This window comes from Mobula birostris, chromosome 27, assembly GCF_030028105.1.
Source record: "Mobula birostris isolate sMobBir1 chromosome 27, sMobBir1.hap1, whole genome shotgun sequence".
Taxonomy (NCBI): Eukaryota; Metazoa; Chordata; class Chondrichthyes; order Myliobatiformes; family Myliobatidae; genus Mobula; species Mobula birostris.
This window is the reverse complement of record NC_092396.1, coordinates 8,499,989-8,521,541: the sequence shown is the minus strand read 5'-3', so window position 1 is coordinate 8,521,541 and position 21,553 is coordinate 8,499,989. Positions and strand designations below refer to the sequence as shown.

At 40.6% G+C, this 21,553-nt stretch overlaps 1 protein-coding gene across 4 annotated transcripts in view; it reads right to left on the bottom strand.

The window, feature by feature from the left end:
* The window catches only part of clstn1 (calsyntenin 1), an 80,370-nt gene extending 62,526 nt beyond the window's left edge, over nucleotides 1-17,844 (bottom strand). For 3 of the 4 annotated variants that reach the window (XM_072244790.1, XM_072244789.1, XM_072244791.1), the window contains exon 1: nucleotides 17,632-17,844. In XM_072244790.1, coding sequence (XP_072100891.1) covers nucleotides 17,632-17,713 — 82 coding nt within the window. In that variant the 5' untranslated portion in view covers nucleotides 17,714-17,844. The remainder of the gene's footprint in view (nucleotides 1-17,631) is intronic. The other variant, XM_072244788.1, reaches the window with a different exon arrangement.
* Between the last annotated feature and the right edge of the window lie 3,709 nt (nucleotides 17,845-21,553).

Sequence of the window (21,553 nt, the reverse complement as noted above, 5' to 3'; positions counted from 1 at the left end):
GCATATTCAAGGCAGAGACTGACAGACTTTTTTTAATCTCAAGAAAAATCAGGGGGTATGAAGTCAATTAAATTAAATGATCAGTTATGGTCTTCTGACTAGCAGTTCAGACACTAGAGATAAATGGTTCACTGCTTACAACATAAATCGAAGTTGCAAAGTCCTTCAGCTTTGGTGCAGGTTTCTTGATATGCTGGATGATGCTATTTCAAATCCATAGTACAACTTATTGATTAAATGAGTTTTAAAATTTCAGAGAAACTAAAAGTGCATTTGAGGACATCAACAGTGAACTTTTGTCCTTGAAGAATCTATCATAAGAATTAAGTGCCCATTCTTCAGAAAAACACAAGTGAAATAAAATATCTAACCTCACGTTCTGGGAAAATTTTATCCTTCAAGTATTGCCAGTCATGGCTGGTCTCTCTTTGCAGTATGCATGACATTGCTGTGTTCAAATTAGCTGTTGCTATTGAGAATTGCTGGCGGCTTCTTATTGTACATGAATATTTTTTCATTTAAGCCTTTTAGAAAGTTATAGCATCTCAGGCAAAACAGCAAGGGATGCCCTGGACTGAAACCTTGTCAATAGGATTTAAGTTAAATCTGAAACACCACCCCTCAACATTCTTAGTAAATGAATTATATGGACAAGTTTTCTAAAACTGCAAATTTAGGGATATTTAAATAACAGAATCAACCATTTTCACAAGCAAACCTACCTCAGCTTTCATAACAGACCTAGTCTGTATGGACAAGGCAGACATTAACTAAAAAAAAAGACACACCCAGACATTCAATATTAATCTTACCATTTTCTACAAAGTCCTGTTCTACTTTCCACAAATCAGCTATTCATAACACCTCAAGCTATAAATTTCCTAAAACAGGTGGCTCACTGCTTGAGATACTGACAGTTGTTTCAGGATTAGATTTAATATGGAAACTATTCAAGCTTCACTCCCACCTCCCACAAATCCTCCATTCAAAAAATGGAACTGAGTTAGTGATTGGTTTCCAGGCCTACCAATGTCACCTTGCACGAAGTACCATCTGCTATATATTTACACCTTTTCAGGAACTACAAACTCTTAACAAAATTGACATAACAGTATTGGAAATGCTTAGGTCAAGCAGCATTGAGTTATCGTCTTAGGTTGACATCCTTCATTGCAACATCAACCTGAGACATTAATCACTTCTCTTGCTGAGGCAAAGTGGGAAATGGAGAAGAGGAACTGAAGGACAACAAATGCTGTGATGTATTGAGTGCCTCCAGCATTGCTCGTTTCAGATTTTCTGCACCTGCAGGTTTGAGTTTCAATAAGGGTTGAAATTCAAGCTCCATCTGACTTAGACATGGCACGTGGCCAAGTGGTTAACGCATTCGACTAGCGACCTGAAGGTTGTGAGTTTGAGCCCCAGCCAAGACAACGAGGCAACTTGAGCAAGGCACTTAACCACACAGTGTTCTGCGACGACACTGGTGCCAAGCTGTATCAGCCCTTGCCCTTCCCTTGGATAACATCAGTGTCATGGAGAGGGGAACTTGCAGCATGGGCAACTGCCTGTCTTCCATACATCTTGCCCAGGCCTGCGCCCTGGAGAGTGAAGACTTTCCAAGCACTGATCCATGGTCTTGCAAGACTAACGGATGGTATATACTTTCATCTTAAATTTTACAGCAAGAGAGAAAGTTATTTAAAAATGGCAACCAAATATGCAAAGCACATCCAATCCTCTTCCATTCAGAATGGCTCCTGATTCCTTGAATGAAGAAGATGGAATTGGAGTTGAAATCAGAGACATAGTTGGAGCAAGTGGAATGGAGAAAAACTGTAGCAGAGCTATTTTGGAGCCCGTCCACCTAAACCAGGAACAAGGTTCCATAATTTATATATACTTTGAACTTTGAAACTAATTACCAACTGTCTATGCTTGCTTACAAAACTGTAGTCAATTTACCTTCATCAAATACCAATTACGCAATTAAGTCAGTTGAAGTCTATCTGTTGCTTAATACATCCAGTCAAGTGAAGTTCTTTTTTAAAAAAATGCTGGAATTCATTATATTCAACTCACCAGGCAACCTCTAGAGAGGGAGAAAAGGCTGAAAAATGATGGAACAAAGGGGAAGGAAGGAAAGGGGAAGAGAGGTATGTGTTTATATTTTTTTCAATTAAGATTTTAAATATTTGATCAACATCCAATCACCTATATCAGTCCTGGCATCCATTGCCCATATATCATCTCTGCAAACCACTCTCCTAGCCAAAGGCCCGGGATGGGGTTCTGTTCCTCCAGTATTTGCTTAACTGTTGATCCAAACAGGAGAAATTGAGCTGCAGCAAAGAGTTAAGCATTAGGTGACACAATACTTTTTAATACGCTGTTATTTTGGCTTTGCATTATCATGACACTGCCTTTCATTAACCTTGATAATTGCAAGTCTATATAGACACCTTTTAGACTGAGGGTAAATGACCTTGGCATTTCATTTTGTTGTATGACAAAAATCACAGAAGGAAACCGATTAAACTGCTAATTAAGGTCAGGAATATGAACACCCGTGGATTAAACAATAGTACTTCACAGACTGAAGTAGTGTTGTACATTGTGGTAGAAATAAGACAGCTCCAAAGGAAACTATGGGACAAGGAAAAGCCATTCCTGGAGAAGCAGCAGTAACCATAGAAGTAAAAGAATGAAATATAGGTAGGATGCAAAAACATAATTGGGTGCTCTTGAATAAATTATCTAGAAAACCACAAGTGAAACAACACCTTGTCCAATAATAAAACATCAGTATTTGAGCTAGTCACCAAAACCACCAGAAAATCATTGCACACCTGTCCCAAAACTTTGCGGAAAGCATCTGCTGAAAAGCTCAAATAAAGAGAAAAAAAGTTCTCTTCCTGCTTGCCTAACCCTACTCTTGTTTATTCAGATGAATGACTAAATAATAATAAAAAAGGATCTAGTGCTTTCCCAGCTTATGATCAATAAACTCTTCTCAGGCTTCCAGCTGGGTACAGGTATCGATTTTAACTGAAGTTTTGATGACAAACTCTGCCATCTTCATAAGGGACGATGCCTAGACACATCTAGTCTGGTGGTATATATACCCCCTTCATCCATCCTTTCTTTTTGGTTACTATTTAACCAATCAGGGGGCTTCCACTGTCCCACATTGTTTACAATCGAATTCCAGTTCTTAGATCAAGATCTTCATCTTTGATAAAATTCTTATTTTCTAGTCTTACCAAACAGTCCAAATAGCCATTAGCGCAGCACAGTAGTTTTGTGCCAGAGTCAATCTTATAGTCATTGCAAATGCAATGTTCTGCTACTGCCAACTCCTCCGGGTAACCCAAATGGGTTTCCACCATGCGACCAATTGACAAAACTACTGTGCCATGGTAATGGCTTTTGGGGCCACCTGGTGAAGGAAGCCATTGAAATAAGGCCAGAGAATAAGAATTTTATCAAAGATGAAGGTCCTGCTCCAAATAACTGGAATTTGACTGTAAACAAGGTGGGAAAGCAGAAGCCTGATTGGTTGAAGAGTATCAATAAGGAGGGATGGACCATAAGGGTATATATACCACTAGACCAGTCATACTTAGGCCTCATCCCTGATGAAGGTGCTGGAGTTTGTCATCGAAATGTTGGTTAAAATCAATACTTGTATCTGGCTGGAAGCCAGAGAAGAGTTTATTCGTAATGACTAAATCATCTGCGAAGATCTTCCTCTCTTCTCAAACAAGTTCTCTCAGAGTCCCTCAGGGATGTGGCCCTAGTTCTATTCTTTTTCTCCTCCACTATTAGGTGGCACAGTGGAGCAGTGAGCAGTTGCAAAAGGTTTGAACCAGACCTCAAGTATCATCTGTGTGAGGTTTGCGCATTCTTTTTGACTGATGGATTCTCTCCAAAAGCTCTGGGAATGTGGGAAGTATCACTGGCTGCTTAAAAGTTAATGCAGACTTGGTGAAATCATTGAAGACAAGCAATTAACTGAAAACAAAACTATGAATTGATTATTTTCACATTAGAAAGCTGTGATTGGCAGGATGCCTTGAGGTTCACTGCTCTGCAATCTATATTTGTGACTTGGGCATGACTATCATACAACAAAACTCCTATTAAAACTTGCTGACAAATATAGGTAAGCAAGAGGATTGGGGGTGTCAGTAAAGTGGTAAGTGCAGGCAATATGGAAAAAAATAAGTTTAAATGGCAGGACAAGCAGAAAATATTCAAATGATATATTACTGTAACATGATACCAAAACCTTGATGTGCTTCTAAAAAGTTAGGGTGTAGTCACAGCAAGTAATTATGGTAAATGAAATGACAGTGTTCATTGCACTAAGGTGGAGTACAACAGCAAATCTTGCTACAGCTGTACAGACTTTGGCAAAAAGTATTGCCTACAATCTTAGTTTCCTCACTTAAGAAAGCATTTTCAGAGAACCACCAATTAAGGTGTACAAGACTGACTTTGGGGATGGCAGGGCTTCTCTCAGAGAAAATGTGGCACAATCACAAACAATTTTGAGAAGGATCAGAGGTGGTATTGGGCTTGATGCTGTGCAATTTTTCCATTGACTGGAGAGTCTATAAATAGGACATTTTCTGTAAGGGGCAGACTATAAAACAAAGATAAAATTCCTCTCCCAAGGTTGAAAATTTTTAGAATTCTCTAGAGAGCTACAGAGCTAACAATGACTGCTAGATTTTTTGTACTTCAGGTGAATCATAGTTTGTGGGGATCAATAAAGAAAATGATTAGGCCAATAATCAGATTGATTGTACTCTTACTGAACAGCAGCTCAGGTTGAAAACAATGCATGATCCATGCTTGCTTCAATTTCCTACCTGGTTTTGTTTTGTGTACAATGGTGTCTGAACAATTCCGACAAAAACAATGCAGAGCAGCACAAACCACGTAATTGGCATTTTTCCAACCTCTCAATTCTTTGACCATTAACCAAGAGGAATTATAAACAATCAAGTTTGGATGACCTCTGAAACTGACTACTGTTGCACACCCACTAAGCAAAGACATGCGATGATCCTTAGAAGTCCATCACAGACCTTACTTCCAACACAAACCAGGGCATTTACACCAGCCCCTGGTGTAAATATAAAAATACATGAATATAACAGGAATAAATCAGTCTGTTTAACCTGAGGACCAAGATCACGCCAATCCCAGGTCAATTTATATGATGCAGAAGTAAAAGCTTGGAGGCAGAGTTCCAAATCCTTGTTAACTACTTCACTAAAGTCCCTGAATATTGGCCTTGCGGTAAACAAGAGTGATCTACCAGTCTTCTCCCAGTATACACTACCATTTTCACTCCAATGACCAAAATCCATGACACTACCACAAACACATGCACCATCTTCCTCATCTCACAAGCTACCTTTCAGCCATAGCAGGCACCGATTACAAAATTCATCACTGCCCTCTATGAATCAACATAGTCTGCGGAGACTAAGGGAAAATAGCAGAAGTGAACCCCATCATACTGTGCATTCCAGTGGTATTGACAACCCATAACTCAGCACTGCTTAGAATGGGTTCAATGAACCAATGCTGTACAGGTGTCCCCCGCTTTTCGAACCTTCGCTTTACAAAACCTCACTGTTATGAAAGACCTACATTAGTACCCTATTTTCACTTTCAGAAGGTGTTTTCACTGTTACGAAAAAAAAATTCAGCGCGCGATAAAAAATCAGCATGCAATAAAAGGCAGCGCGCCCCGAGCAGTTGCTCTCCCCTGGATTCTCGCCAGCATTGCTTAAACACGAGCCTGTGAGCAGTCGTTTGCAAGATGAGGTCTATGGTATCGGAAAAGCCTGAAAGAGCTCGTAAGGGTGTTACACTTACGGTAAAACTAGACATAATTAAGCGTTTTGATCGTGGTGAATGAAGTAAGGACAATGTGAGCTTGGCTTGTGGGAGTTGACAAAGATGATGTTGAAGAGGTTTTGGCATCCCATCACCAAGAACTGACAGATGAACAGCTGATGCAATTGGAAGAAAAAAGGATAACAATCGAAACCGAGTGAGTAATGATAAAGTACGACTTTAATTTTGAAAGGCTACGTCGGTTTAGGGGATATTTGCAGGATGGTTTGAGTCCTTATTAAAGAACTGTGTGAGAAAAATACGTGAGGCTCAGCAGTCAAGCAAGCCTTCCACATCAGCCACAGCAGACGACGAACCTCGACCTTCGACATCGAGGCGGGCAGTTATAGGAGAGGATGAGCTGCATGCTCTAATGGAAACAGACGATGAGATGACACCCCAGTGTCCCACCACCCCAATCCCCAGGCCACGGACAGGTACTGATTCACGGAGAATGCAAAGGTAGCCAGGAGGCACACAGCGCATCTTTAAGAAAAAATCCAAAATAAACATGCTATTTAATTAGGTGCCGCCGACATGTAATTGTTGGCCCAGATCAGAGACGACACAACCGGAAATTGGCATTGATCTGGGCCGACAATTACGGGCAGCACCTAATTAATTAGCATGTTTGTTTCGGCTTTTTTTTTTGAAGACGTGCTGTGTCCGGCTACCGCTGGACCCCTGCGTTCTTCACGACAAGGTATCGCTCAGCGGCCTGGAGGGTAGGGGGCCACTGCACCACCCAAACTCCAACGATTCAGTCTAACACACCATCATCAGTGTGCTCGGCGCTGTCCCGATTCCCGTGATACTACACTGTACATACATTATTTCTACTTTATATCAGCTGTGTATTTTTACCTGTTATTTGGTATGATTTGGCAACTTCATAGCTTAAAGGTTACTGGAGAGCGCTTGCGCGTGTTTTTGCCAACAGCGCTTGCGTGAGATTTTCGCTACGGAGAACAGTTCAGTAATGATTGTGGAAAAGTATTTCTACTTTATATAGGCTGTGTATTTATCATATCATTCCTGCTTTTACTATGTGTTACTGCTATTTTAGGTTTTATGTGTTATTTGGTAGGTTATTTTTGGGTCTGCGAACGCTCACAAAATTTTCCTGTATAAATAAATGGTAATTGCTTCTTCGCTTTAGGATATTTCGGCTTACGAACCGTTTCATAGGAACGCTCTACCTTCGGATGGCGGGGGAAACCTGTATCACAGAACTCTTCAAAATTACTCTTCAGTTGAACTAATGTCAGTTTCCTCTCCCAGGAGGAGCTTCAGCATCTAGACCATGAACATGCTCAAGCAGTTCTGGTTGGAGGGCTGCACTAGCACACCTTACACTATACTCCTGAAGCATGCTCCTTATCCGCGAGTTCCGCATGCGCGAATTGAGAAAACCCAGAAGTGCTCTTCCGGCACTTGCTGTTTGAGCATGTACAGACTTTTTTTTCTTGTCATTATTCCCTAAACAATGCAGTATAACAACTACTTTACATAGCATTTACATTGTATTAGGTTAAGTAATCTAGAGATGATTTATAGTATACGGGAGGATGTGCGTAGGTTATCGTGGATCGCGATAAAAAAACTGAAGTTCTCTTACTAAGTTGGAACAGGTACATCTGGTATTATTTAGCATCAATTAGTCAAACGTTTATCTTAGTATACAGTATCTATTTTACTTTTCTATGCATATAAAACACTTAAAAAACATATGTTTCAGTGCCGGGCTCGGGAACAGAAGTTCGAGTTCGATCCAGTGACAGATCGCTCTCGAACGCGCTCTCCATCCGTGCCGGTAAGGATCAAAAACCCAAAACCCAATAATTAAACCACGGCATTGCTTAGTAATAATTGCAGCTTTCATCGGGGCAGGGCCTTTCTCACTTTATCCTTCAAAATTGTTCCAATCGTTGACTGACTGTAGCCTAATGCTTTTCCAATGACAGATGGCGTATCACCTCTTTCCAATTGCTTTATTATTTCCACTTTATTTTCAATCGTGATAGTGATTATTTTTGTGAACAGAAACACTGCAGATTCAGAGCTCCACCGCCGGGTCCTAATATCCACCGCACTGAGATAGGTTAAATAAGGTCCGTGGTTCCGCTGGGTCCTAAGGTCCACCGTATTGAGACAGGTTGAATAAGGGACTTGAGCATCCGTGTTTTCTGGTATCCACGGGGGGTCCCGGAACCAATCCCTCGCGGATAAGGAGGGCTGACTGTACTCTACTACAAGCTTTGGTAAAGCAATAATTTTCAGAACTGGAAATTATTCATACTATCCTCATCAATTAACCAACCCCTGGTCCTCAGCTGATCAAAATGATGCACAATGGTCTGGAAAAACAATGAGCACCTCAAATCTCTGTGATGGGAGCACTGAATGCTGAATATACACTCTGACCACTTTATTAAGTACAGGAGTGGAATCTGGTATGGGTTCCTGCTGCTGCAAGTCATCCAAGGTTCGTCATATTGTGCATTCAAAGATGCTCTTCCACAGATCACCACTGCAGCACATGGTTATTTAATTTACTATTGCCTTCCTATCAGGTTGAACCAGTTTGGCCAGTCTCCTCCGACCCCCTTCTATCATCGCCCACAGAACCGACACTCACTGGGTGTTTTGTTTTGCACAATACTCTTAATTCTAGAGGCTGTTGTGCGTGAAAAATCCCAGGATATCAGCAGTTTCTGAGTCAGTCACCTGCATCATATTTCTTCCCCACTTAATGTTTGGTCTGAACAACCGAACCTCTTGACCATGTCTGCATGCTTTGAGATGCTGCTACAGGATTGGCTGATTAGATATTTGCATTAAGTTGTACAGATGTACCTAATAAAGTGGCCACTGAGCGTGCATCTGAAACAACTGGTGTGCCAAGCACCACCTTTTCCACTTCTGCCGAATCTATTGATCCCACATGGGATTGTTCAGGCACCTCAGAACTTGAGTGAATTTGAATAAAGTCATCACTGAGGATCCACCCAAAATGTGCTGTCTTCAATTGTCCAGGTCTTCTGCGATTCCCTCGCTAAAGTTCTCATTCTTTCTTCAAGATACTGCTTTAGATCTACTGTTCTAACATATGTCCTAATATTTCATAGAATGCCTTTTGTTAAGCTTAACATGTTAACACTGAGAAACAATTTGAAGTACAATACCTTTTAAAAGGCATTTGCACAGGCAAGGTTTGAGAGAGATGTGGGACAAACACAAGTGCATGGGACTAGCTTGGATGGGCATCTTGGTTGGCATGTCCTGATGAAGGATCTTGGCCCAAAACATCAAATATTTTTTCCCCTCCATAGTTGTTGCCTGTTCTGCCCTGGAGTTCCTCCAGCATTTCGTGTGTTACTCTTGGTTGGCATGGACCAGCTGGGCCCATTTCTGTGCAGTATGACTGATCTTAAGTATCTTGGGGCATCTTGTATTGAAGATATTATATGAATATATGTAAGTTATTCCCTAACACTCACAGGACATTTTCAAAAAGTTGCTTTATGCCAGTGTTACTCATGCTTTAAATCATTTTATCTAAAGCTTAGCCAGGAGCCACAGCACAGTGCTATAATATTGAGCAAACTTAAAATAGTTCATTTTAAAAATAAACTTTATATGCAGGTCTGTACGTCATACAGACTGCTTTGCTTAACCTATACAGTGAATGTTGCTTTGTTAATTCACATTGAAATAGAACATCTATACCATTTACAATCAGTGAGTAAATACCATTCTTCACAGCCCAGGTGTGGCCTTCTGTCCAATGTATAATACAAATGTCACTTGTGGGCTGGAGCAACCATCCACAGGAAAGAAATACAGGGCTGTGAAGGGATCTTGATGCAATTTAACAAAGAATTTAAAAATAAACAAAATTACAAGTCTTCTTCGTTCCATGCTCCCAAAAGGGCAGAGTGAAATAGTAACCAGTTCTTTCCAGACAATTTGATAGAATCAAAACCAGGAAGAAGGAATGACAGATCCTTACATGCCCTTCCCCACATGCTGAGTTAGAATTCACCAGAGGCTCAGTATAAGCTATTGTAATAAACTATCGGACATCCAGTCAAATGATCTGACCCAATACAGCATGTTTCAACTATTCTGAAATGTCAACAAGTGATTACAAAGACAAACTCCTCCTCTTTACCATCAACATTCAGAGTGTATGCAAGTCACAGAAAGAACATCTGAACAGCAAGGATGCAAATATCAATATGGCTTGGCATTCATATCATCCCCTCAAAACTAATCTATAAAGCTTCAAGACCTGGGCTCAATACTTCCATATGCAATTGGCTCTCACTTAGTTCCCAGTCAGTTCAGAATGACAACAACATCACTTCCACAATCTCCATCAGCACAGTTGCACAAGTACTCTCTTTATACTTATGACTGAGACTAAGCACAGCTCCAATGTCATATTTAATTTGTTGTTGGTCAAATCAAAGGTGGAGATGAATCTCAGCTTATAGGAGGGAACCTGAAAATCTAGCTGAGTGATGCCACAACAACCTCTTACTCAATGTCAGAAAAAGCGAGAAGATGATTATTGACTTCAGGAGGCGGAAACCTGAGGTCCATGAGCAACTCCATATTGGGGGATCAGATGTTGAAGGTCAGCAACTTTAAATTCCTCGATGTTATCATTTCAGAGAGTCTTGCCTGGGCCCAGCATGTAGGTGCAAATATGAAGTGAGCATGGCAGCACCTCTACTGCCTTAAGTTTGCAAAGATTCAGCATGACATCTAAAACTTGGACAACTCAGTGTAAATGTGTGGTGGAGAGCATATTGACAGGTACCATCACCGCCTGGTAAAGAAACACCAATGCCCTCTGACGGAAAATCCTACTAATAGTAGTGGATTCAGCCCACTCCATCAAGGGTAAAACCCTCCCCATCTTGAGCACATCCACCTGAAGCATTGTCGCAGGAAAGCAACATCCACCATCAAGAACCCCCACCATCCAAGCCATGCTCTCTTCTCGCTGCTGCCATCAGGAAGGTGGTTCAGCAGCCTCAGAACCCTCACCACCAGGTTCAGGAACAGTTATTATCCCCTCAGCTACCCCCCACTCCACCATCAGGTTCTTGAACCAGTGGGAATAACCACTCGTTCCATCACTGAACTGCTCTCACAACTTATTGACTCATTTTCAAGTACTCTTTATCTCAGTCTTTGATACTTATTATTGTTAATTCTTCTGTATTTGCAGCTTTTTGTCTTTCGCACGTTGGTTATTTGTCCATCCTGTTGGGTGCAGTCTTTCATTAATTTTATTATGCTTCTTGGATTTACTGAGCATCCATGGTAGGATAGTGGCACAACGCTTTACAGTTCCAGAAACCCAGGTTCAATGCCTACCACTGACTGCAAGGAGTTTTATACATTCCCCCTGTGACCACATGGGTTTCCTCTGGGTGCTTCAGTTTCCTCCCACAATCCAAAGATGTACCAATTGATAGGTTAATTGATCAAAAGTAAATAATCTTACAATTACGCAAGGGTTTAAAAAAAAGGGGGTGCTGCCATGCAGTGTAGCTCAAAGGGCTAGTAGGGCCTATTCCGTGCTGTATCTCAATAAATAAATGTCTGCAAAAGAACAAACTTCAAGGTTGTATATGGTGACACATGATGTACTTTGATAATTACTTCGAAATTTGTAAAAGATCTCAGTAAAGCTTTAACATCCAAACACAACAGCAAATGCACTTTGCTGATGTCACTTAAAGGATAATATGCATGAGGAAAAAAAGATTATAAGATCTAGCAACGCACATCAAAGTTGCTGGTGAACGCAGCAGGCCAGGCAACATCTCTAGGAAGAGGTGTAGTTGACGTTTCGGGCCGAGACCCTTCGAAGGGTCCTAACGAAGGGTCTCGGTTCTATAGATCAGTGGGACTAGGCAGAAAATGGTTCGGCACAGCCAAGAAGGGCCAAAAGGCCTGTTTCTGTGCTGTAGTTTCTATGGTTCTATGTCAACAAACACAGTCTAATGATGTGCTGGGAGCAGTCCACAAGTACTGCCATGTTTCCAGCATCAAATTAACATGCCCACAACTTACTAACCCACGTCTTTGGAATGTGAGAGGAAACTGGAGTACCGAGAAGAAACCCACACAAGGAAAACGTACAAGCTCCTTAAAGACACCAGTGGAAATTGAACTTGAGTCATTGGCACCAAGATATGGCATATTGACATACATTTAAAACATTAAATATTCCATAATTCAAATGTAACATCTATTAGCAGCTTGTTTTAACTCAAATTATAAAAAATGTCAATTACAGGTAGAATGTACACACAACAAAATAGCATTGAGTAGCAAATAGGAAAAAACTGACAATGTCAGTAGAGAAGGGAAATAGGCGCAACTGAAATCCAACCTTCAGTGACTGCTTGGCACAAAATGTTCCAACTAAACATCTAATTCTCATTGCCGATGAAAAGTACAAATTATTAATTGTCAGTAGGGAAATAGACAATACATTCATCATTACAACCCATTCATTGTTACACCCACAGATCACTTACCCTCAGACATGCACAGCAAATGAATGCTGGCACTATTAGAAGCTTGCTGGAAAAAATGGGAGGAAATTTTGATTCCAAATATTAGGCATATTTTAAGTTAGCAGCACTTTGAAGAGTTCAATTTGTGTGTGCAATTTTATAGTTGTAGAACCAAATTTTAACTATTTTGAACATCGAGTTAAGACCTCTATGCTCTTACAATTTATGCCACACAATCCATTTGGCAAATTAACATAATGTATGTCTTCAAGATGCATAAGAGTCATTCTCCTATTGACCTCAATATGGAGGATTGTCTAAATATCACAGCATGTCTTTTTCTTTCCCAATTTAACCTCAACTCCTCGTCAGTCAGTAATCACTTGTAAATGACTGCAAGCTGCAGCAAGAGATAAACCTATTATTTTTTAGCTTCACCTTTTCAAACTCAATCATGACTCCTGCTGAAAGGCTGGAATCATTTTTTTTAAAGTCTGGGCATGCAACAGGGTTAGGATAGATAGGGAAGTCCACTCCTCTGAACCTGCCTGCAGCGTTATAATACATCTCTCATACAATGTGGCTCTTATTCGTGATCAGAGCATGCAGGGTTAAGATTTTTTAAATGTTCTCATTTCACCTGACCCATTTGTTTTTGGAGATTAAAGTTTCATCATTTAGAGCAGCATCCACCACAAGCAAACTGAAAGAGCTCAATAAAATAAAAGTTATCCTCCTACTTATCATCATACTTTTGGTCTCACATCAACCTTGCCAGCCATCTCAGAAATGAAACAGAAATTATTCTCAACCCCGAGGGACTGCTTGTTGTTCTAGCACCTTTGCTTTAGGAAAATGAACAAGATGCTTCCCAAGACTTTTATCAAAAAAAAGTGTGACAGCAACCCACAGTGATCCTGTAAGCTAATAGCAATATAAAAAGTCTAAAACTCAATTGCTTAAAATGTGTATAGAGAAGGAAAAAAGATTAGGTCAAGACGCGTATTGGATAGGGAACCAGTCTACATTTGTATACATATTATCCTGACGTCATCTATTTTGGTAAAACAAAACATCCTTCATATGATTAGAAATCAATGTCCATTTGTGTATGTTTAACCATGCCACAAACCAACTCAGCTCCATTAGGCTGAAGAGTTAAACAAATTTCACTATGCCAGTCTAATTTTAATTTTGTTCATTGCAAGATGGTCAATATCTGTTTTACTTTGGCCTCACAGATTTAAGGGGTTGCTACATTTGCAGATTTAATTTAGAGCAATTTTATGAGATACAGTTGCAGAATGGTTATGTTACTGGATTAAGTGAATCAAAACCCAGCAACAATAACCTGTTTAAATCTCGATGTTTGCCATTGGGGGATTTAAGTTCAGTTAGTTAAACAAAATCCATAATCTAAAAATGATGGAAATCTTTTCCTACTAAATGCCATCTAGGTGCTCAAAGTGATTGACTTTTAATGGTCTAGGAAACCACTCAGACACAATGCACTGTTACCTTTCCAGGGCAATTAGAAATAGGCAGGGCAATTAGAAATAGGCAACAAATGCAATTAGTATTATCTATATGAATATATAAAGAAATGTTTCCACAGAATGAAGAACTTTTCAAGAGTCAATAATACATAGATAAGTCCAGAACAAAAAAAATCAATAGTTTACTGAATTCATAATTAATGTACTCTAATAATACTGCTGAAATGACATTTGTCCATGCAAGCATATCTAAAATCCAATAAATAATCAAACTACAGCTACAACTGTTCCAAACTTCTCAGTTCCAGTAAGAAGTTTACTTGAATTTGTTTCGGATTAATACAAGACCAAGGAAAACAGATCACTATGGATAACACCCTGTACTATAAACTAATAACAGCCACTACAGTAGCATAGCAGTTAACACAACACTATTTCTGCTCGGAGTGGAGTTCAGAGTTCAATTTCAATGCCATCTGAAAGAAGTTTACATTCACGCTGTGGCTTCGTGGGTTTCCTCCCACATGCCAAAGATTGGTTAGGTTAATTGGCCATTGTAAATTGTCCTGTGATTAGGCTCATGTTAAATAGGTGGGTTGCTAAGCAGTGGGTCAGAAGGCCCTGTGCCGCACTATCTCTAAATAAATTAATTTTGATTTTAAAACACATCACTCTTGTACATATACCAATGACACTGCTATGCTATTATGAAAACAACCTACCTCAAAGAATGGAATCATATCACAGCTGGAAACAATTATTCACTATTAAATAGAAAGATAGAAATCTCTATAAATACACTAAACAAAACTGTAATCATACTTTCCCATATTAGAGTAAGATTTCTGCCTCAATCGTTTTAAAGTGAAAGGACCAATAGATAACAAGCCTAAGAATAATGTCACTTCAAGACAAATCCGTTCTTTGAGAGCAACCATCTCAATCTAGTCAAAACATATCTTAAAACATTGTTACTTATCTGTGTGGAAGCAGTTAAAAACAACATTGTGCACTGTTCAAAGAAATCAACAAAAGGCTAAAAAAGTTACAATTGATAGCTCAATCATTAAAGTTGTATTTGGAAATAGAAGCCTCATGGAACACATTTGAGATGGCACACCTACCCAAATACAGGTACAGGCATACCCCATTAAGCTGACTAAAATAATAAGCAAGTTTAATTTGTATTTTAATCAAGTTTCTAACCATGATGTCAGTCCTCAAAAAACATTCAGCACACCTATCATTTATCAAATTTCAAAATGAATTTATAACCTAAGTATGTTTGTCACCATATACTACCGAGATTCACCGTCTTGCAGGCATTCGCCGTAGAATAGAGAAGTACTATAGAATCAATGAAAAACTACAAACTGACAACCAATGCGCAAAAGTGTGCAGTGTAACATCACAACTGAACATTTTAATTGTTGAAAAAATTAATTAAGCAGCTCTCTGAATTAATAAGATGAGTAATTTGGCAAAGCAACACACACACAAAATGCTGGAGGAACTCAGCAGGCCAGGCAGCATCTAAGGAACCAAATAACAAGTCAACATTTTGGACTAAGACCTTTCCTCAGGGCAGGGAAGGAAGGGAGAAGACACTGGAATAAAAAGGCGTGGGGGAAGGGGGAGGACGAGAGCTAGAAAGTGACAGGTGAAGCCGGACGGGTAGGAATGGTAAAGTGCTGGAGAGGAAGGAATCTGAGAGGAAAGTGGATTATGACAGAATGAAGAAGAGGGGACCTTTGGGAGAGCTGATAGGCAGGTGAGAAGAGGTAAGAGGCCAGAATCAGGAATAGTAGATGGAAGGGTGTGGGAAATTTTTTTTACCTGTAGGAGAAATCAATATTCATGCCATCAGGCTGGAGGCTACCCAGACAGCATATAAAGTGTTGCTCCTTCACCGAGAGTGGCCTCATCGTAGCACAAGAGGCGACCATGGACTGAGATGTTGTCGGGAACAGAAAGGTGGGGGGTGAGGAAGGAGGATAGCTAGAAGGTGCTTGGTTAAACCAGGTGAGTAGGAAAAGTAAAGGCCTGGAAAGGGAGGTTTGCATAAGTTATCTTCAACAACTTAATTTCAACTTTCAGGAATTGTTCTGCAATAGCAGTTTTTAAAAAAAAACATTGTGGAGGAGCGAGCCATGAGGAATCCCTGAGATGAATGAGAATTTACAATAGACCAGAATGCCTTGATTAATATTTTTCCGCTGCTCCTTGGTGTTGTTAAAATTGTGGAGCTCAGCAACTCTCAAACAGTTAAGTCATGAATGCATCTTCCATTTTAAAAAAAATACATTTCATTAGTGTAGGGTGAAATGTAATTTTATTCTTCACAGATAATGACGATAGTCCTCAGATATTAAGCAGATTTCAAGGAAAAATAAGGTGACTAGAAATTCTTTGGCATTTACCACATTTAGTTAATAATGATACGAAGTACTAGTGGTATTTCAATATGCAGATTAGAACCAACATCAGTATCTGCTACACCTCCACAGAACCGCTACATTTTCCAAGATACTAAAATCCCAACATCTGAAGCTTTTCACTAAATTACTTCGAGAAACAATAGAAGATCAAAGAATCTGCAATGCGTCGACTTCTGCATTTAAAAGAATAATCAATATTAATACTATCCATTATGCATTTTCTAGAAGTCTAGACAGCCTGGTATTTTTCAGTCTTTGAAAACTTAATAAACAATAATGTAAAGGGCAATCACTTTTAACCCTTGCAAGAGTTATCCACAGATTTTTTTAAAAATCCAATGTGGGGGGAGAAGAAAGGTCGAAGGCTTGGTTTCCTATTAAAATGATTTAAACATTAAGAAAAATATCATACCAATGCACATAGAAATCAAGAATGTTAACAGAGCTCCTCGATTTGAGGGAATTTTTTTTAAAGGAATAGGAAGAAATAAATGCAATTGTTGGGGGGGGGGATAGAGATGGAGGGCAGGCATATTTAACAGTAAGCACCAAACCCATTGGAAGGCACAAGATGCCTTAACTACCAAATATTTCGGTGTAATGTGCATTGCTACTGCAGTCTAAAGTAACGTCATTTGGGTCTATATATAAACAAAGCCTTACCCTCTGCTAACCCTATAAACCAAACCCACACTGAAAAAGGAGATAACCTTCTGAAATATTTAACCCATCCCGACATAGCAGAAGGATGTCTTTAAAGAAAACAAGACATGAGAAGTAGAAAATGCAATGCTTTATCTTAAATCTGAAAATGAGATAGGACAAACAAGCGCAGCATTCCGGCACATTATAAAGTTTTTTTTCCGCTTTGATTAGAAAGATGAAGTATTTTCTGGAAGGTGGGCGGATTCCTCTGCCGAAGGAAGAAATTTAATTAAAAATAAATCTGCAAGATGCCACTTCTCTCATCCCAGTGGAGGCAGAGAGGGTGGAGGTGACTGAAATTGGACGTTGCAACCTGGATAAAGCACACAGAACCCCCGTAGAGGAAAATGCATCAACTAACATTTTAATTTAGATAAGATAAATAAACATTTTGCCTCTCAACATCAACACCATAAGCATCTGTAGGAACATGGCCGGAGCGAAGAAAAACACAAACACCCTCAAGCCAAACAAAAATAAATCACTATCGGTTCAATCGCAGTGAAAGGGAGGGGAGGGTGGACCTATCCTCACCTTTACCGGCCGCGGCGGCGACCGAAAAGCTCAGCAACAGGCAGGCCAACGAGGCGACGAGCTTACACCTAACCGAATCCATGCCCACGCTGCTGCTGCCCTTGCCGCTCCTCGCCCTGGTGCTGGGATAAAATGGCGGCCGGCCGCCCTCCCGCTGGACCGCCAGCGCTCCGCAGCCCAGCGCCACTGCCTGCCTGACGTCACCGCCGCCGCGGCAGGGTCGCCGACGTCACTGCTCCGCCCCGCCCCCCCGCCGGAGCCGGCGATCTGCGTCACGTGACATTTAAAGGCCCCCCCCCCCCCCCCGGCCCGCTGCATTGGGAAGGTAAGCTTTCAGGGCGGCTGAATGTGCAGGTGCTGGAAATCTACCTTTTCTTTCCTCCTTCTTCCCTTTATTCCATGGTCCACTGTCCTCTGCTATTTAATTTCTTCATCTCCTTCTTCAGCCCTTTTCCTCACAGTTTCTCACATCACACCCTTTTTATTACCTGGCCCACACTCTTGCCATCCCCCTCTCACCTGGACAATGAACCCATGAAAATTACCTCAGTATTTCCCCCTCTCTTTTTGCACTAGTCATTTAATTTAATTTTATATACATCCTTGGTATTTAGGGGGCTGCAAGGAGCCATCAGGACCAACATAGAAGATGGCTATGGATCTAGAGTTGTGACTCATGGAGAGATACTGCTGGGAGCCTGACCAACCCTAGCTGGGTCGTCTGGGTGAGAATGTCTGATAGCCAAAGACCTGAAACGCCCGGTGACTACAGGTTACATCACTGATGATGTGTTCCAGCACATCCTAGGATGTGTCCCAGCAGTATGACATACATACACTTACTGCTCACTTGCCCCATCATTGAAATGCTCTCACAACCAATGGACTCACTTTCAGGGATCTTCATCTCATGTTCTTGATAGTTGTTGCTTATTTATTATTATTATTATTTCTTTCTTTTTGTATTTGAACAGTTTGTTGTCTTCTGTACCATAAATGCCCTAATAGCAGTATTTCATTGATTCTGTTATGGTTATTATTCTATAGATTTATTGAGCATGCCTACAAGAAAATGAATCTGAGGGTTGTTATGGTGACGTAGATGTATTTTCATAATAACATTTACTTTGAACCATTGAACCTTTAAATTTCTTTTAATACCATCACTCCTCAAAACTAATCAGTGAACGTCAAGACCTGGACCTCAATAACCCCTTGTGCAATTGGATCCTAGATTTCCCCACTTGGAGACCCCAGTCAGTTCTGATTGGCAAAAACATCTACTCCACAATCTCCATCAGCACAGGTTCACCACAAGGCTGTGTGCTTAGCCCCCTGCTCTACTCGCTTTACACTTACGACTGTATGGCCAAGCACAGCTCCAACACCGCATACAAGTTTGCTGATGACACCACTGTTCTGGGCTGTATCGAAGGTGGTGATGAATCAGCATACGGAGGGAGATTGAAAATTTGGCTGAGTGGTGTAATAACAACAACCTCTCACTCATTGTCAACAAGACCAAGGAACTGATTGTAGACTTCAGGAGAGGGAAACCAGAGGTCCATGAGCCAGTGCTCATTGGAGGATCAGAGGTAGAGAGGGTCAGTGACTATAAAAGTCCTAGGTGTCACTATCTCAGAGGACCTGTCCTGGACCCATCATATCAATGTAATTGCAAAGAAAGCATGACAGCGCCTTTGCTTCCTCAGGAGTCTGTGGAGATTCAGCATCTCATCAAAAGCATTGATAAACTTCAACAGGTGTGTGTGGTGGAAAGTGTATTGACTGGCTACATTACAGTCTGGTATGGAACCACCAATGCCTTGGAGCAGAAGATCCTACAAAATGTAGTAGTTTTGGCCCAGAACATCTTAATCAGAATCAGATTTAATATCACCAGCATATGTCGTGAAATCTGTTAACTTTACGGCAGCAGTAAAATGAAATAGATGATAAATAAATACAGAGATAAAAAACTAAGTCTGTTAATAGTTAAGTTAGGTAAGTAATGCAAAAAACAAAATAATAAAAGTAGTGAGGTAGTGTTTATGGGTTCAATGTCCTTTTAGTGGGGCAGAAACTGTTCCTGAATCGCTGAGTGTGTGCCTTCAGGCTTCTGTACCTCCTTCCCAACAATAACAGTGTGAAGGAGGCACGTCCTGCGTGATGGACGCCGCCTTCTTACGGTACCGCTCCTTGAAGGTGCCTTGGATTCTACGGAGGCCGGAATCCATGATGTAGCTGACTAATTTTACAAGTTTCTGCAACTTATTTCAATCTTGTGCAGTTGCTCTCCCCCGCCATACCAGACAATGATGCAGCCAGTCAGAATGCACTCCACAGTACAGTTTCGAGTATTTTAGTTGACCAACTAAATCTCCCCAAACTCTTAATGAAATATTGCCGCTGTCTTGCCTTCTTTATAACTGCATCAATATGTTGCATCCAGGTTAGGTCCTCAGAGATGTTGACACCCAGGAACTTGAAATTGCGTACTCTCTCCACTTCTGATCCCCCTATGAGGATTGGTTTCTGTTCCCTTGTCTTACCCTTCCTGAAATCCTCGATCAGCTCTTTGGTCTTACTGACATTGAGTGCGAGGTTGCTGCTGCAACACCACTCCACTAACTGGTAAATATCGCTTCTGTCTGCCTTTACATTACCATCTGAAATTTTGCCAGCAATGATTGTATCATCAGCAAATTTATATAAAAGAGATTTGAGCAATACCTAGTCACACAGTCATGAGTGTAGAGAGAGTAAAGCAGTGGGCTAAGCACACACCCTGGTGGTGCCCCAAAGTTGATAGTCAGCGAGTTGGAGATGCTATTTTCAATCTGCACAGATTGTGGTCTTCCAGTTAGGAAGTCAAGGATACATTTAAGAGGGAGGTACAGAGGACCAAGTTCTGTAGCTTTTTGACCAGAACTGTAGAAATGATGGTGTTAAAATGCTGAGCTATAGTCAACAGATAGTATCCTGACACAGGTATTTGCATTGTCCAGATGATCGAAGGCTGCGTGGAGAACGATTGAGATGGCATCTGCCGTAGACCTATTTTGGCAATAGGCAAATTGCAGTGTGTCCAGGTTCTTCCTGAGGCAGGTGTTGATTCTGGCTATGCCCAACCTCTCAAAGCATTTCATCACCGCAGATGTGAGTGCTCTTGGATGACAGTCGTTAAGGCAGCTCACGCTGCTCTTCTTGGGCACTGGAATAATTGTTGCCCTTTTGAAGCAGGTGGGAACTTCCAACTGTAGACTTCACAGGTAAAGTCTTCCCAACCATTGATTACATCTACATGAAACCTTGCAGTAGAGAGCAGCATCCATCATCAGAGGTCCTCACCACCCAGGCCATACTCTTTTCTTGCTGCTGCTATCAGGTAGAAGATATAAGTGCCTCAGAACGCACACCATCAGGTTCAAGAACAGTTACTACCCCTGAACCATCAGGGTCTTGAACAAAAGGGGATAACTACACTCATTCTGTCTCTGGTGTTCCCACAACCCATGGTCTCACTTTAAGGACTCTCTATCTTGTTATTTCATGCTCTCATTATTTATTACTATTTAGTTATATTTACATCTGCACAGTTTGTTGTTCATTGATCCTGTTTACAGTTACCGTTCTATCGATTTGCTAAGTATGCCTGCAGGAAAAAGAATCTCTGGGTTGTATGTGGTGACATGTATGTACTCTGATAATAAATTTTACTTTGAACTTTTATTATGTATTACAATGTACTGCTTCTGCAAAGCAACAAATTTCATGACATATGTCAGTGTGATATTAAACCGGATTCTGATTTACCTATGTCATAACGAATGAAATATATATATTTTATGTACTGTGTTTTGCGCTCTGCTCCCTGAGGAATGCTTTTTAGCTGTATACCTGTGCGCGGTTAAATGATTAA